This window comes from Candoia aspera, chromosome 6 (genome assembly GCF_035149785.1).
Source record: "Candoia aspera isolate rCanAsp1 chromosome 6, rCanAsp1.hap2, whole genome shotgun sequence".
Classification (NCBI taxonomy): domain Eukaryota; kingdom Metazoa; phylum Chordata; class Lepidosauria; order Squamata; family Boidae; genus Candoia; species Candoia aspera.
In genome coordinates, this window is record NC_086158.1 from 91,788,346 (window position 1) to 91,807,281 (window position 18,936).

The 18,936-nt window shown below is 39.3% G+C and overlaps 1 protein-coding gene across 4 annotated transcripts in view; it reads right to left on the bottom strand.

Moving 5' to 3' along the window:
• Positions 1-18,936, bottom strand: part of KCNMA1 (potassium calcium-activated channel subfamily M alpha 1) — a 542,368-nt gene that overhangs the window by 6,707 nt on the left and 516,725 nt on the right. For 2 of the 4 annotated variants that reach the window (XM_063307681.1, XM_063307680.1), the window contains exons 26-28: positions 11,500-11,694; positions 10,598-10,716; positions 8,393-8,617 (exon numbers count right to left, since the gene is read on the bottom strand). In XM_063307681.1, coding sequence (XP_063163751.1) covers positions 8,393-8,617; positions 10,598-10,716; positions 11,500-11,694 — 539 coding nt within the window. Of the gene's footprint in view, positions 1-5,728; positions 8,618-10,597; positions 10,717-11,499; positions 11,695-18,936 lie in introns of those variants that run through there. The other 2 variants (XM_063307683.1, XM_063307682.1) reach the window with 2 other exon arrangements.

The following is an 18,936-nucleotide window of genomic DNA, read 5'->3' on the forward strand; positions in this document are numbered from 1 at the left end:
AATCTTGAAAATCTCTAGTCCTCTTTTTCAAAACTGTGTCTTTAACTCTCATTAGGTTCAGTATTGTTTGTTAGCAATAAGCATCTTATGCTGATGTGACTTCCAAGTACAAGACAGGTTTGTGATGGATCTACCATTACGTTAGTAATAATGTACGTATTTAAAAGTATATGCAAAAATCAGCTCTGTGTACCATACATGTTGGCCTGTTTCTGTGCAGGAACATTCTAGATCTCAGAGTTTTGCGGGGAAGCTCTCCCGAATTTTCCTGAGGAGTTGCTCCCACCTTTCCCTCAGTTCCATTCTTATCACCACAACAGATTCTTGGAGTGTGCTTTCCTGACTGAACATTGTCCCCTTCTTCAACTCTTGCTTGGGTTCTACCTCTCTATGAGTCATTTGTTGATTGTTTTGTGAGTTTCATTGTGTATCCTGTATGCATTCACTTGCATTAGCCCAGCACAAACCAACCAATGTACCTCACATGCATGTGTGAAAGCCGTCACCAGGGTATCTGTTCTCATTCCTAATACTTTTCAGCAGGCTTTGTGGCCCTGGGTGTAGTTATTGTTGTGGGATCAGGTCCTTGATGCCTTCTTTAGGTAGGTTCCTTGTCTTTAGGGTTCCAGCTGCTGCTTACTCTACAGAGACATGTCCTTTGGACACTACGTTTCCTTCAGAATCTTCCAGATCAGTACATATATCAAAGCTTCAGGATCCGTAGCCTTGATAACAAAGTTGGGGAAGCCTATGCAGCCTAACCCAGCTATCACTTCTCCATCACCGGAAAAGCACTGCAGTACATCATTTCTGGAAATTAAAGCTTAGGGCAGTGCCCCAGGCTTCCTTATTCACCCCTTCCATTTTTCAGTCACTTTTCCTCTTGCCTGCTTTTAGGCAAACTAGCTACTCTTCTTGTTTAAGACCTGGCTGAAAAAGTTGCAGATCCAATCTATCTTTACCAATTCAAAAAATCTGCATACTCCTACTCCTTGCCATTTTTGGGGGGTCCCTCTCACTGATAATCTGTGATTTTTCCATTTGGGAGATTGGCTCAATTTGAAGGATGCTATTTGATATATCTGTCATAGTAATTTTGTAATTGAACAGTTTAGCTTTTGCATCTTTGTTTTGTTCCCAGCATTTTTGTATTTTTATGAATATTGTATTCTGGTTCACTTTAATTATAATTCAGTTGCTACTACTATTGGTACTACTACAGATTTCTTTCTCTCCTTGTTTCATTTAACTTTTATTATCTAACCCTACATAATTCTGGCTAGTGACTTTAATAAAGTATTGATTGAGTTCACATATCCATCAGGCAAAATCTCGGTTGCTTCCTTCACTTTATGGTGTCCACGTGCAATTCCATGACCTACCCTTCAGCCTATCAATTGCTCCAAGGATATTTACAAAATACATGGTGATATAAATTCAGCTTTAGGTAGTTGTCATTTTTCTGTAAATCAGTGATTGGCTGCTTGTTCCCTGACCAACAAGTTCCTTTCTTCTCATATCCATCACATTCTCATTTCTTCCATTATGTAGACCAGATCCAGCAGTCACATCTGGCTCCCTCCAAGGTTCTCCCAATTAGTGGTGCTATTCTACACACCTCTTGAGGCTGATTATTTTTTCCTTGGAACCAGTGTTGATTTCCTGGGTGGAATCATACTATCAAGTTGCTTTTATAGGCATTGAAGATCAATTAAAAGTGTTTGAAGTCAAGGGGCATAATCACATTCAATATTCACTATGCCAGGACTCAACTCCAATTGTGTTTGGTTCCTCTCAATATGCCTATCATGCATTTTACAGTCATGCTGGCTGTTGTCTCTTTTACTCAGTATGTGAACTTCTCTTCATAGTTGACTAGCAGGCTACAATCTCCTTTGAGATGTGCTTTTCCCTCCTCTTTGACTGTCAGAGTTCTCATCATGCAAACATTTCAGTTGGAATCAAGGACTGTACTCTAGGTGTTTTCACATGCAAAGCCAATTATGAGGATCTGTGGTAACACTACGGATCAATGGTCATGAATTACTGTGTTGAAGGCTTTTGGACTTCAGAGTGCTTCTTCAGGGACACACTGTTAATATTTTGAGCAACAATATGAATCAAGTTTGTTACCTTCACCAGCAAAGTGATGCACACTCCTTTGTCAATTCTCCACCTTTCAGTATAAACATAGGCTTCATGCTTCAAAGTATTCACTTAGTTGCCTTGCTCATACAGGGAATTAAAAAAAAAAACCCAACTGTGCCCACATTTTCAGTTGAACTTATATATGGAACAGCATGAATGGCACTTTCCCCTTCCATAGTATAGAGACATTCCCACTGGTGGGCCTGATCGCACATAGATTGTCTTTCATTACAGTGTTGTTGTTTTTTAACTGCACCTGCATGGGCAAAGATCAGACCGCAGGAGATCTGTCTCTGTTTCCATTCTTGGATATGATGTTCTACATACTCCTTCTGTTTCCATTGCTCCCTTGATAGTCACAAGATTCATAGGATTGTCCAAATATCATCTTAATTACTCTTTAATGACCTCATCAGCCACGGTTTGAGTTCTTCACCTTTCCAAGCAAGTATATTGGAAATTTCAAGCCTACTTAAGTAGCAAGACAGAGGAATCCATCACAGAAAACTATTTTCTCATAGTCTAACTCCTGGAGAATCAGGTTGCCCAAACTTCAGCATCATTCATTTTTGAAACATTTAGGTCTCCTAGGAGGCCTTTCACCAGGTGGTCCTACATCTCACAATAGTCTATGTTTAGTAACTTTCTTAGGAGTTGGGCTGTGATTCAAGATCTATTTCTTTTGAATTGTATTTTCCAAATTATTTATCATCATTTGAAAAACACTGTCTACTTGGTGACTATTTAGGCATTTCTTTTGCCTACCAAGAAAATTTCAATTTTTCTGCATGCCTTTAATCAGTGTATCACTAAAAGTGCAAAGAAATCTCATCCTCCAGGTGTTCCTTTGTTAATCCCCTGGTTCCCGACTTTGGTTCTCACACAGTTGAGGAGAAAACCCTTTGAGTCATTTGCAATCTGTGACCTGCGTCTGCTGACATGAAAAGTCATATTGCTCTCTCAAGTAACTTCAGCATGGAAGGAACACGAGTTGCCAACTCTCAGAATCGGCTTTCCTTTTTTTTTTAATCCCACCTTTATTATTTTTATAAATAACTCAAGGCAGCAAATGTACCTAATACTCCTTCCTCCTCCTCTTTTCCCCACAACAACAACCCTGTGAGGTGAGTTGGGCTGAGAGAGAGTGACTGGCCCAAGGTTTTTCCTTGTGTTTCATTAGGATTTTTTGTTTTGTGTCTGTTTCATGCACAGACCTCTCTTTTTTACCTAAAGATTTTTCTGAATTTCACCTTACGCAGGAACTTTTTTGTTTTTCCTCCATCCTAAATATATAAACAATATCTTTACTACACACATCGGATCTTCACATAGCATTGCCCTTTATCTACAGAAAACTGAGCCACAATGCATCTATTATGCATCTATTCCACTGTCTTACAAGCTAGCTAAGCAATCACTAAGGTGGTCTCAAGCAAGTCCTTTCTTTACACAATTGTGTATTTACACTGCTTTTATTTTATTTTCAAAAGAACTCTGATAGTTTAAAAGAGAGCAACTTGCCGCATCACCCAGAGGTAGGGCATTCATTCACCAACACTTCATCTGATTACTGAATTAACCCATTTTCTGGATTTGCATAATATCAGTGAACTATAAAATAAAGAAACAGACAGGATGCATGCAACAACAACAACAACAAAAACCTTAACCAAGCTGAACTGTAACAAAGATTAACATATTGGGCTAATTCACTTCCTAGGGCCTCATCTGACCTGGTTAAGTACATTGTGTGAATATAGCTACTATTATGGTTGAGTTGGAGTTTTAATGCATTCTCCTTGATCCATCTCTGACAACCTATCAGTAACAGACAATTATATTTACTTCAGTTCATGTTCTGCTCTAGAAGGATACTATTGGCCTACCTGACAAAGTTGTTTTAAAGATTATACAGCACTATATAAATGCTAAGTATAATTAAACATTCTTCATTTCTAGCTGAGCTGCCACTTGAAGGCACTTCTGGTATCTGGCAGTGGCACTTCAGACAAGAAACATTTACAATTAGAATCCAAAGTAATGTGTACATGGGATATAATAGCAGTTCAAATAGGAAATGGCATAAATACAAGAGAATAAATTACATTTTTTAACTTCTTCTCCCCTACATGCACACCAATTTTACTATGAATCTACTTCTAGATTGAAAGTAGTATAAAAGAGGCTGGTGGTAAATGGCCCAATCCAGCAAAAATGGTGAGCTGAATGCCATTTTTCTAGTGCAGGTGTGGCATGCCTGTGCCAAGTTTCATTCAAAGGAATGGAACTATGTAAAGCAGGGATGAAGAATGTCTGGTCCTATAAGCTACATCTAGCTGATAGGTTTCAGTTTTGGCCTTTGGGGCTTTTGCTGAGGTGGTTCTGGTCTTTCCCCAATGCCCAGTCCTCTCCAAGAAGAGAGAGAGGGAGAAAAATGCTAGTTCTGTTTGAAAACTATGTTGAAGTGGTGATTCCAAGCTTCTCTTTGCCCTTCACCTCTCCCACCAGGAAAGGTGATGGCCACATGAAGTCAGCTTCCGGCTGAGTTCCCCTTTGAAGACACTTCTGGCGTCTTGAGGTGGGATCAAAATCAGATCAGACATGCAAAGCTCAGCTTAAAAGTAGCTCATGCTGCTAGCTCAAAGCAGTGGGAATGCCTTGAGACAGTTATTTGCTAGGGGTTTCCTTCACCTCTTTCCTTTTTGGCAAGACAGCTAACACAGCAGTTAAGCATTATGATGTCTTACTGGTGTATGAGTGATGTGGGACACGTGATCATGCATGGATGAGGTTGTATGTATCTGCATCCAGACAAGGACATAAGAAGGCTGCATTAGAGATGGCCTCAGGGTAACAATGCACACTCATACTTGGAACTAACATGGCCTTCTAAGCTAGAAATGTGTTTGCTGGCTTGATACCTAAGAGGCCCAATTTAGATTTGTTTCTGAGTATTTTACTTCACAAAGGATAATTTCTGGTCCATCACCCCTACCAAGCCAACAGATTAGCCGTGATCATCTCCATTTTGAGCATATTATGGATTTTCCCCCAGGTACATTCTTTGTTATCAAATGCAAATGGAAAATGCTTTCATATGAACATCCCTTCCTTAGTTGGCAGAAACAGGATGAAACATTAGCAGAAAAATAGGTCAAGGGGCCAAACTGGAAGAGGTGTCCCTCTCTGCTCCCCATCCCTGGTGGGTCTGATTAAATTAGTAGCATAATTTCACATCAATTTCACCATTAGAAAAGGATAGAAGGATGATGGTGGACATCTATGGGGTTGGAGTGGTAGTGGGGAAATAGACAAGACAAGGTGGAACCACAGGAACACAATTTCATTGAGTACCTAAATATCCAGTACAAAGACACATGCAGATGGAAGTGCAAGCAGATGAAAGGGTTTATAAATGAAACAATCTGGAAAAAAAATAATGAGAGCTGAGCAACAGCAGCAAGTATAGCTAGTTTACTCTGAGTTTAAGAAATAAGGCAGAAAGAATAAAAGCACAACGAACATAAAATGAAAAGTAAAACAAAAACAAAAGAAATAAAACAAAAACAAAAACTGAATTAAGTTTGGTAATGTGGTCTTTAATGTGTCACAAGTTTTCACAAGGACGAAGTTGTAGAAGGAAAACCCCATAGCAGTTTTCTAGCTCATGCAGAACCAGCAGTGGTCATACCTTGGCCCATCCTATTCATCCTTGTTGCACTTTAGAAAGAGAAGTAAGCTACGTAAGTTTTAAAAGGCTTTTAAACTGTCACATGTCCCATTGAGCACTTTAACTGGCACATCCTTGGCATCTGTTAGAAAATGCCTAATGGCAAACCAGGGGGTGGGGGCCTGTTCTTTTGCAAAAGTACATTAATTTACCTCCATGATCAAGCACTGGCAGAAGGGGACCACAATACTGCTTTCCAGCTGGGGCTGGAACAGGGACGCTGATTGGGAGGGGAAGAATATTAATCGGAAATGATTTCCAGAAATTGTATCTTCCAAATCATCAGGATCAAAAGAGGAAGTATTTGTGCATAGCTCTCATTGTATTAAACCAGAGGTTGTCAGTAAAAGTGCTTGGCTTCATTGTCAATTCACACAGCAAGCTTTTATAATCAACATGCTTTGGGGAGAAGCAGAGGGGAAGGAAATGTCTATCTAGCAACTCTTCCCGCCCCCAACATACTTTCTAAAACACAGAGCACATGCAAGGCAACCGACTAGCTCTCTCTATAAAAAGAAAAGAGGGTAGGGAAGGAATCATACAACTGCAAGGAATTAGCTTTCTGCAATGGAAAAATAAAGTTGTGCAGAATTCCAAAGTGCAGTGCTGATAGCTTAGAAACTTAACATCTTCTCTGGACATTCAGTTTTGATTCCATTCCTACAAGTCACAAATAATTGACTGCAACACAGTTAGCTTGATCAGTGTCTTGCCAAACAACATTACTAAGTGCTTTTACTTGAAACTAATAAAACAGAGTAATGAGTAAATATATTTGGGATTTAGATATCACCTATGCAAAGAACTGTGAAATATCAGTTCACCCTGTCTATGTTTTGAGAACAGGATTTTCTCAAACTGTTTTGCTGAGGATATCAGCATACTGCAAGTAAAACTAAAATCTGTCTCAAAAAAAAAGAAAAAAAGAAAAAAGAAAGCACTCCGTGGGTGTATTAATTTTATCATGTGGTCTGTAGATATACCTGTTGCAACAGGGAAGTATTATGCAGCAATGTTGTCTGTACGTATACACCCTGCCAATAATACAGCCAGATTAACTGGCAAGCAGGGAGGAATCGATGAAGCATCACCAGTACCCAGAAATATGGGATCATTTTAGTAGCAAATGGGCAGGCAGAAAGAATGCTGGGGGCCATATTAACAAAAAATATGCTATGGTTACATATGGATGCCTGTTCTTCTGGAAGTGGATTCTTTTTGAGTGATAGAGAGAAATAGGTCTCCACTGTGGATCCAAAATGAAATGTGGTCCAGTGTTTGGAAAACACTGACTAAACACTTAATAAGGAAGTGAGATTTGGCAAATCTACTGGAGTGATTACCAATGTAAAGAAGTATAAGGCAGTCTGTTTGATGGCTTCTTTCACCTGTTAAAACCAGCTGGTAGATTTCATTATTATACAGCCTTGCCAAGTCCATTAGCTAAAACCTGATCCCATCTTTTCTTCAAGGTGTATACCTTTGTTGAGGTATTCATAGCACTAAATTAAGCTCTCCAGGTAGGGAGAAGGAGTCCACAGAGGGCTAATACTCAAATAAGGAAAACTTTCTGCTCTGTTTTGAACGTTCTATATATGCTCCTTTGATATGTGGGGGAAGATTTTACCCCATTTATTCTGTACATCAGGTGACAAATTCACCTTTTGTTAGAAGTAACAGTCTCGGGAAGGAAGATTCTAATGAGTTGCATTCAATATTTATGATACACATAGCTCTTCATCCCAAATGTCAAAAGTGAGAGAAAATATGGTTATTCGTGTAGTAGAATAGACAGAATTTAATATGCAATTAGAACCTTATAAAAAAAAGGTTAAATCATGACAACTGGAAAACTATATCCCTGACCATTTTTAGTATTTTGGTATTAAAGGGAAGAAGGCACTGGGATACCAATGTTGCTTTAGTATAAAAGCACATGCTGTAAGACTATGGAAAAAAAGAAAAACAGTGTGCAAGGCACATGCTGTCTGCAGTCCAAGAGATTGAATTTCCTCATTTCCTTAGTACATCATTTCATTGATGCTTGCAAAATTATTCCATTGGGGAAAATCCCAATTTCATGTGTGTGACTTTGACGTCCCCCTCCCCAACTCTTACATTAGGTAGCTTTGTTTCTGGAGTTGGCTTCTAAAATCAGTGACCACACTAGAGATGCAAGTCGTTCTGATATTTAGAGCAGTTTTAGGAGGGAGTTACTCACATCTGCTCTTCACTCTTTTCAATCTGCTCTGCGTCATAAATTATGTTTGGTCCGTCTGCTTTGTTGCTGTTGTGCTTAAGGGTTTCATGGTATTGAAATAAAAATGACAACCACATGCACACTGTTATACATATGCCAAATATGTGTATAAAATGGGAAATCCATGGGGAATGCCAGGGAGAACTGGGGAAGCTATTATTGGACACACCAATTAGGAAAGTATGAGTGGTGGATACAGCTTCACACACAGTGAGAGTAGATACATGAATCAAAGTCTATCTTCCTGCACGTACTTCTGCTTTTCCCTGGAGTCTCTGGTCTTAGGGCGATTCTGTCGATTTGCAGTAGCTGGGAGAGAATGGACTGAAGAGCTTTTCTTGCTAGACGCATAGGAAGAATGAGAAGAGTGGGAGAGGCTAGCTCGAGACTGGCCAGCGTTATGGTCATACTGCATCAAACAGAAGATCCAGTCTGTCGGCACAAGCTCAAATTCATAAGGTGGGTTGGCTATAACAAAACTGAAAAAGAAAAAGGACAGTGGTCTTACTTCCCTTCCATTAGCTTTCCCTGGTTTGAATACCATTTTTAACTGATCAGAGTGAGCCTTTTAGCCCTTTGGAAATTTTCGGTGGGTGGCTGCATTGCTTCTGTAATGCCATCAATTGCAATTTGAGGGAAAGGTGTGACTTTGGCTGCAAAGCCAAGCTGAGCTCAAGAAAAGCACAGAGTCTTCTTAGCAGGGTTCAACACATCTCTGATTAATACATTTGGGAACTTTCATTCAAGTCAACATATTTTGGAGCACAGGGTTGATATTAGACCAAGTGAGAGGGGGAAAACATATTATACTGCTAATGGCTACAGTTTCTCAGTGGTTTACAAGCTGTACCTGACAAATATTACCAGCCAATTGGGATGATTAAGGGGAAAAAGGTAGATTTCCAGATTACTAAGTAACCATCTGCTACTCTATCCTGTTAGCAGGAAAGAAGAGAGTTTGTCCTGCATTCTGAGAAATGGTTTGATCAATGAAAACCACAATATTCCATTTGTATTATTTCGTTGTAATTCTTCACATCTTAATCCTTTCCCTTATTGGGGTCTTTCAGACTTTATCATTTCCCTTTCTTTGGTCTCTCAAGTTTCATTATTTCCTTTTCCACTCCTTCTTCTCCTTGACCATTCACACTTCTGAGTTTTCCAGCTTTAGCCTTATCTCCTTGGCCAATCTAGAATGGAGAGCCTTTTGGAGAACAGCATTAAGGCTGATATTTGCTTTGGGAAAGGAGCATGCTAAGGTTAAAAGTAAAATGGAAATAGACAGTGCTCACTGTGGTTACACATTGATGCTATTGGCTCATTTATTTTACTTATCAAAACAATTTCTATCTCATCTTTCTCATCACCACATGTGACAAACCCCTTAAACTCTGAGAAGGAGCTTGAAGGGAATCTGTGATTGTCTTTTCTCCTCTTGAGTCAAAATGCTGACAACAGGGGCTCAAACACCCTGTCCCATCCTGGACTGCAGAAAGTCACCCAATCTCACAAAAAAGCAAAGGTTGCACGCTTGGCTGTTTGAATGCTTACTAGTCCTCAGATAAAAGGAAAAGAAAAACAGACACAACTCTTAACCATTTTTCATCTGTGTGTTGTGTGTGGGTTACAGAAGGGGAGCTGGAAATCTGACAGGCTATCCCTCCCCGTAAAAGACCAGAAAGAGGAGTGAGATAAGAAATCTTTCCAATGGGGAAATGGAGCCCCAGCATCTCAGAAACAAAAGCAAACAAACCAACGAAAGCCTTCAAATCTACATATCTCAGTGGCAACTGTAGCTGAGTCAGAAATAAATCTGTTCAGCTTTCCAGTGCTACCAATACTGGAATACAGAGATCTGAAGCTGCTTTCAAACTGGTGCTGAATCCTCATGTGGTAGCACCCCAGGTTTAATGTTCAGGTGGGGGCAGAGGAAAGAATAATAGTATACATAGCTTTTATGCACAGATTATAAGTATTTTTACTCAGGACAATTGCAAGATTTTCCCAAATACAGCAATCAGAAGAAAGGACACCAAGCTTGCCTCCAAGTAAACATATATCTGATTGGGCTGCATGGATTACCAATACTTCCACCGCTTTTATTTTAAGAGAAAGCAAAACAAAATCCAGAAATAAGGTTAAATTACAATTTATATCATCTCCCAGGCTCACAAAAAAAATTCTTCCTTTCCCTTCAACATCCCACTCAAGAAAGAATTGTGGGAAATGTGAAAGTTCAGGTCTGCAGAGTGGACATCTGTATGTCCTATCAGAAAAGAGTGGGTTTTTTTAAAAGCAATTGTGTATTTCTATTTATTTCTGTGCAGAAGCAATAAGATATCTGAAGCTAACAGGGGTAAGGCTGTTGAACAACTGCTTCCTTGGTAAAAATCTAATGAATGGTTGAAAAGATTTAAAGTAACAAGGATCAGCCAAGAATCCCAAAACTTTGCACATACCGTTTCGTGCATTGGCTAGGCGTGCTTGAATTGAAATCTCTTAATCGGTATATTCCAAAGCATAGCATATTGTAAGTTTTCAAAGCTTTACAAAATAGATCTCCATAACAACCACCATCCTAGGAGACAATAAGTAAACAAACGAATACATAAAAGAGATGTCACTTTCCCCCCATATCTCAGTTATCACTATGACACTGAACATGAGGAAGATAATTTAAATCAGTAGTTCCATGCCAAGGAAAGGAGGTGTAAGGCAATCTGTTGCAAGTGAGAGACGATTACTCAAGGAACTGTCTCATTGAAATGTTTAACCTTGAAGCAGCTAATACATGTGTGCATGGGAGGTGTGCAATCTCACTAGTTGTACTTCAGAACAACAATCCTAACCACAACCAAACAGCTGGAAATGGGAACACCAAGTGACTCTTATTTTAACTGAACACCCAAGCCAGGGGTCCAGAGGCCAGCTATTCCACAAATTAAGAGCAATGTAGTCTGAACTGGGATGATTAAGAAGATGTGACTTTTTCTTTCCTGCTCTAGTCTTGGAAATTACTATGTCATACGGCTTCATTTGTTCATGCTGTCAATTTGCACTAAGATAGTTTGGATTTCACCAGGGAGAGGAACACTTTGTAGGTAAGGACTGTCCCAGCTTGCTCTGGGAAAAGCAAGGAGATTAGAGGTGGAAAAGAAATCATATTTCTACTTATTAAGGTTTCCAACTATCCCTAAGCCATCCATTTACTCTGATTATGGGAATCAAATGCTGTTCAATATGCCAGATGCAGACCCTGGTTCATATACATATAATGAATCAAATTTGTTCCACCATAACAAATCTGATGGATAATCTTAGGGAAATCTTCCATAACTTCCTTTCCTTGCGATGATCTTACCCCAAGGTCTGCAAAAGGTCCATCCAACAAGGCCAGCTGAGCCACCCGGCACCTGTCCCTGTTGGTCAGAGTCTGGGGGGTACTGTAGCCGCCCCTCAGTGCATTCTCTTCAGCGATCAGTGACTCCAGCTCTGGCGTGGCCCCTCCCGTTACCAGCGTACGTATCAGTGTGAGAATATTGTCATTGAAGTACGTCTGCAGAGATAAAAGACAGCTCCTTCAGCAAACACCATTAAAGTCACCACAGAAGACACTTTTCTGGGCTTCTGCTGTTTAAAGTTCTTGGCTGTCTCTTCAAATAATTTCCCATTGAAAGTGAAAAGACAGCAGCCCCCATCTATTTTCTTCTGCCCTATTAGGCTTCCACTTGATTTGTCCCCCCACTCTGTCTGTCTGTCTGTCTGTCTCTCTATCTTTCATCTTTCATCTATTTACCACCCCCAACTCGGGAGTGATTTTTATTAAGGAACAGAAATGTAAATCATTCATGTTTCCTATAATTGGTGTTACTGGTGAAGGAATGACTGCCTTTCTTCTCGTCGCTTTCATGTCTAATAACAGCCTTGAGGACATGCAGTTGGAAACACTGGACCACATTTAAAGCTTCTACAGGCCAGCTTGCATTTTTATATTTGCCACCAATACACTGCGGAGTCACCTCTGTGTTTTGGGTGTCATTACTGATTACTGTGCATGGACTTGAACAGTTTTCTCAAAGCATTGTACTAAACATTATATTACAACATTTGACAGTGTTGAGACACAAGCATGCATCAATTAAACATTCTCAGTCCATTCCACATACATGTATGATGAGTTTAGGATCCTGCTGGTAAAAGAAAAACAAAAAACCTCTAGGGTATAAATAAGTGTGATTTATTAAGGAAGATTTATTCCACTGTGACATTTTGCCAGCACTGGAAGCTAACCTGGTCTTTCAGGCAAACTATTCATTTTTAAAATATTAATTGCATGCCAACAGAAGGACATTTATTTATACAGTATGTTCAGGGGTCTGGTGCTCCATTAAGAAGTTCAGGTTTATGTTTCATCACATAGAATAATTTTTTTTTAAGATACTGTTATTGCTCATCAGAATTGGACTCACACATGCACCCCCTCAAAATTTTTGCTTCACAGTTTGCTTCCAGCAAAATTGGATGAGCGCTCAAACTCATGTGCAGAAATACTATACACAGATGTGTAGAGCCACTACCATCCCTACCATCCCTATCTAGAACTTCCGTCTTCTCCAAATAAATTTCATGAGCTTTGGAAACATTTATCCCCCCCCCCCCCGTTTCTCTGATTGAGACAAAATGTCCAAATTTGTTGAGTAGTGGAGTTTTCTTTTTTTCATGTAGACAGAACTTTGCAGCTCTCATCAAACTGTCTTTGGGAAAACACCACTGATGCAGTAATTTCAAGGGAAACTTGTAACTGACTGGTAGCCTGATCCCAAACATTTGAAGAATTTCACACAAGTGGCATACCATAGCTTGCAAAGCTGTATTTAAAAAAAAAATTGTGGAAAACATACACCATACATGCACCATTAGTTTCCATCTGGTGGATCAGGGTCCTACCTTTCCTATAGCAGCCCCTGCCCGGTGAAACACCCTTTCCCTTGGGATCCAGGAGGTCCCCATTCTCCAAGCTTTCCAGAAAGCCATAAAGGGTTGGCTTTTCTAACAGGTGCTAGGACAGGGTTCGGTTTTATTATTGTTGTGAGCTGCCCAGAGTTGTGTTTTACAACATGGGTGGCCATATAAGTCTAATAAATAAGCAAGCAAGCAAGCCACACCTATTTATTTGTTTGCTATATAGTCATAGACCAAAAAAAAAAAAAAGATTAGAGACCAAAAAGGTGAAGAAAGCCCTAGATCACATAATAGCTATGGACCATGGACTAGAGGCAAAATAAAGGAAAAGGGAGAAAGGAGGGTGTTTGGCTACATAGATATATATGTGAGTATGTATGTGCATAGTGGGAGAGCAATTAGAGAAGATAAGCTAGAGCTGTGGTCATAAACCTTCATGCCAAACCCATGGCCTTCTAACAGTGATCGCAACATTGTAGAAATTCACAAGTTTTGTGGATATTATATTGGACTGGCTACAACCTGACTGAACACCCTATCTGGAATACCATGAACCATTTCAAGTTTGGAAAATTAACTTCTGGAAAACCACTGGATGATTCCCAGAATGCATGGACCAACGTGACCCAGAGAGGAAGTGCTCTCCAGAACATTTTGTTCCTAAAACAGTAAGCTTTGCACTTTCAAAGCAGTATGCAAATTTATTTATTTATTTGTTTGTTATTATTAAAGCCCTACATGGCATCGGACCAGGCTACCTGAGGGACTGTCTCATCCCCATAACATCAATCCACCCCACCCGGTCAGGCAGAGAGGGCATGCAAAGGAATTTCATCTAGCGGGGTCCAGGAGGCGGGCCTTCTCTGCAGTGGCACCCGCCCTTTGGAACATCTTGCCCCCGGAGTTGAGACGGGTCTCCTCGCTCTTGGACTTCTGGAAGAAACTGAAGACCTGGTTCTGCCACCTTGCTTGGGACGGGGAGGGTGACAGCTCCATCTGGGGGTGGTTGGTGCCATAGCACCCCTTATTAATTTTTATTTTATCTCATCTTGGATTTTATATTTTTATCTTATTTATGTTTTTAGACTGTAATTTATGTTTTTATATTTTTATTATTATTTTTATTGTAAACTGCCCAGAGTCCCCCATTGGGGGAGATGGGCGGTGATACAAATTTAAATAAATAAATAAGTTTGTCAAATTTATCACTGCCCATCTCCCCCTCAAGGAGGGAGTACAGTAGAATATACTCAGTAGTTACTGAGTAGTAGTAGTAGTACTTACAATTAGTAATGTAGTTACTAATTGAACTACTCAGTAGTCCAGTTAGTAATTACATTATGAAATTAATGAAAATAAATAATACTAACATTTAATTTTTTGCTCTGCCCACTTTTAAATGAGTTTGTCTGTGGTCTTGCTCCCTTTTCTGCTGCAGCCCAACATAAAGGCTGGTGCAGCGCTCAGTAAACGTGGTGTATCTCTGTGGTCCAACCCTGTAAGAGAGGAGTGCCAAACCTGGATGCATTCCTGTATAATTCACTAGTTAGTTAGATGCCATCCAGCTGGGTTCATCGCCTGCTGATCACATGGACAAATGCTCACCATCTTGAATGGCATCCAGAATAAGTTATAGTTCTCCCAAGGCTAGCTCTGTAATCTCAGTCCATCCACCTTATCTTCTGTCTTTGCCTTCTGCTGGTCCCTCACCCTTGCCACCCTTGTCATTTTCTTCTAGTCTCACATCAAACACAAAACATGTAGGTGTAGATAATTCTCTCAAGGAAGCAGCTGTCTTTATTTAGTTCAGGGCCAGCTGAATAGTTTCTCCTAGCAACGGTGTTCTTAGTAATTGTGTTCAAATCCATAATTGGAAGGTATCTATCTCCTTCCTCTTGCTGTTTCTCAGGGTCCAACTCTCACAACCTTACATTGCCATGTAAAGACCATTGCCTCAACTGTTCTGATGTTCATTTTCATAGAAATATCTTTAACCATCATGTTCTTGGCTACATTTTCCATTCCCTTCTTCTGTAGGTCTAATCTGTTTCTTTCTCCAGCTCAGTGTCCATCTATAGTTATTCCTGAGTCCAGAAAAACAAAACTATCTACACCTTCACTTCTTCACCATTAACTGTAAGTTCATTAAAACACCTACCGACATTAGCTTTACCTTCTCAATATTTAACATTAACACCGATTTTTCAATTTCCATTTTCACTTTCAAATGAGCTTGCCTTCCTTTATTTTTCGCTGACAAAATGCATATCTGCATATCTTAAATAATGTTTCAACTCCCAGTTTTGATTCTAAATTTCATATCACCCCATTCTGCATTTTTATGATTTATTTATTTATTTGTATTTCAGATTTCCATCACCGCCCATCTCCCCCGAAAAGGGGACTCTGGGCGGTTTACAATCAAAATATATTTAATGTATAAACAGAGATGGGGACACAATATGCATTTTGGTCTCAGTCCCTTTCCTATTATAAAATACTCTCTTCTCCAGATCTACTTTTTAAATAGCTTTTTCTTTACTGTAAGTGAATGTTCCATGTTTCAACAGTTTCTTTGTTCCTCAGAAGAATAATCATAATAGCATATTAGTCTTAATACATTCCACATTCTGACCTAATCCATACAATCAATGGCTTTGCCTCAGTCAGTAAATCAAAAATAACTCTTCTTCCTTAAAGCATCTTGCTCTCTCCGTGGTATGATCCTGTGTCCTTCTGCCTTTCTGAAATTAGTTCTTAAGCAAAACTTCTATTGGGTAAGTAATTTATAGTTCAGTAATTTGCACATTTTACTGTATCTCCCTTCTTTGCATACTATAGGTATATACTATGGTCTTTTCCAATCTCTAGACCACACTGTGTTGCTCAATAATTTGTTGATATAGAGCTGTTGCAATTTTAAATGTCTCTTCTCCAGCTTCAAACAGTATTTCAACCACACCTGTTGTTTTCCTATTTATTTATTTATCAGTCATATTTGTATAGCTGCCCATCTCACGACTTTAACAGGTCTATTATCTGTGGTGCCTTATTTTCTCTTGGCAATATTTCTGTCATTCCATATTCCCATTAGGAAGGACTTCAGGACAGTCTTTCCATCTTACTTTAACCTTATTTGCCTCTCACATCCATGATTACTTGAGTAGCCAATCTTAGCTGTGGATTTTATTATGATTTCTCTGATCTTCTTTTAAAAAATCCTCATTTTCTTATTTCCTTTTATTTGTTGACATTCTTGATTGTCTTTTCCAGGTTGGCATTTGATGTCTGAATTCATTTGTTGTATTTGTCCTTTGTGTTGTCTAAGATTTAAATCCTTTGTCTTTCATTGGGTGTCATGACAACTTGTTCTTGTCCACTTTTTTCTCTTTGAAATTTGAGGAATATTTTTATTGTTTCAGTTTCATGATGATTTTTACCTCATCCCATGTCTCCTTGGGTTCTCTTTTATATATGTTAAATGTACTGAATCTGTTCCTTACATTGATCTTAAATTCTGACTGTTAGGTTCTCTAGGTCAAATCTTGCTGGCACATGTACTGTTTTCAATTTTCTAACTTTAACCCATACATTTGACACCAATAATTCACAGTCTATTCCACAGTCTGCACCTGGAAGTATCCTGGCTGACTGGATTACATTTCTTGATCTTCTGTTTCCTATTATGTAGGCAATTTGATTCCAATGTTGCACATCTGGTGATGTCATGGGTAGAATGTGTGTTTATGTGGCTTGAAGCAGGTGTTAGCAATAAACAACAAATTCTCTTTACAAAACTCTATTGACCTTTACCCAATTCAAACCATCTTTGCTTTAGGTTTCTTCATTTCTCTAATGTTTACACTGCAATCATCCATTAGATGCATCCTTTCTTGCTGTTCCCCTTAGCATCTTGTGCAATTTGCAACAGCACTTCACAATGTCTTCCGCCCTGTATCAGTGATAAGTACATAATATAGTCACTAATTTTAATAAATATGATCCTATCTTTTTTTTTAAATCGTATGGCATAGCAGTTCGGTGTTCATGCTGCTTTTTTTTCTTGCTGGGAAATCCTTGTGAGGTCCAGCAGCCAGATGTGTAGACTATTTAGCCGTGACAGGTCACGTTGCCCGGGGTGCACCACAAGGAGGCTAGTCTACATTGCACCAAGTTGGGCTGAGAGAAAGTGACCAGCCCAAGGTCACCCACAGGCTTTCATGCCTAAAGAGGGACTAGAACTCACAGACTCCTGATATCTAGCCTGTTGCCTTAACCACTAGACCAAACTGGCTCTCTGTCCTACCATTTAATGATATAATCCTATCATTTATTGGATTATACCCAAGTATTTTCTTAACCATATTCTCTTTGAGTATCATTGCTGCACCATTCCCTTATATAGTCTCATGTTCTGAATAACATATAATCATCTGACTTACAGTTGTCCATTCCAGTTCACCAAAGTTCACTTAGTCTTAAAACCTCCCATTTCAGATTTTTTTTTATTCATGCTTCTCACATTCTACATTCCAGTTGCATGTGTTCTTGCACATTACTGGCATCACCAGTGACACGATTTTGTTGAGCTTCGGTCTGACCACATCATCACCTCCAGATCTAATTGTGAAAATTTCCCCAGAAATTAGAAGAATGCCTTCTGACCAGGGAAAGCCTCATCATTTAGTACCCAAAGTTGTCTAATGTTTAAGCCATGTTCACACAGTTGATTTGTTTGCTTGTTCGTTTGTTAACCATTGATTTCTTATAGCTTTGACTTAGAAATTTCTTCATCTACGTGGGTTGGTTACTCTCACACTTGCAGAATGTCACCTCTCCTTATTCCTACTGTTAATTACTCTTAGCTTTACTCTTCCCATTCTGATCTTACTCATGCCATACGTCCCTTATTATAAAGGACAGCCCTTTATTTCAGAAACCTGTCCTTTGCATTTCTTTTATTTTAATTACTTATTTTCTTGGTTTTGCTCTTGAATTTGCCTTTGTAAAGCAACAATACAGACATAAACATTTTTTTTAATCCTTATCAGCCTCTTTCAGATTTGCCCCCTTTTCAGGTTTGTCCTTTATTTTTTTCCCAAGAAAATATGGTCACTGTATCTTACTGGCAAGAATGACCTTCCCAGGAACTCTCATTCCCACTGGCTTCACTTTGGGCTTATAGAAGCTACTGAATGCTTTCCAGGTGGTAATCCCCTGGAATGGATATACTTAACATATAGGTAAAAACTAGCATAAAGAAGATAATTCTCTCTATCTGCTTGGAGAGGTTTAATCTATAATTTTTTAACAGTTAAAGTGTGATCCTAAGTGAGGTAATTCCAGAAACTCAACTAGGCAGCTCTTGAATAGTCACATTACCAAGGACAAAAACAAGTGGCTGACATTTGGTCCATTGCTAAAGTCCTGAACTTTAAGAATACTATTTCCCCCCACTCTTTTATTACACTCATCTATAGGGCCACCCACATCATTTGTGCAAGTTCCAAGGGTGCGGTAAATGTAACAGAAGACTCTGCTGAAAGAAGGACAAGGAATTCCAAAACATGTATGAGAAGATGATTAGCATCCTGTTCGGACTAAGAAATGGCCAGGCAGATTACAAAAGGAAGTTCTTTATTTACAATTATTTACAACAGAGAAGAGTCCAAACGTTAGAGAGTTCAGTTCAATCAAGTCCACCCAGGCAGTGGAGGGTAATGAGGCAAGGCTGCAAGATCAGGAATAGAAGGAGTTTGTGGCAACACAGCAAGGCAGAACTCAACTAATCCTCGCAACGAAGCAGCAAGACCGGGTGTGGTGAGAGCATGTGGCA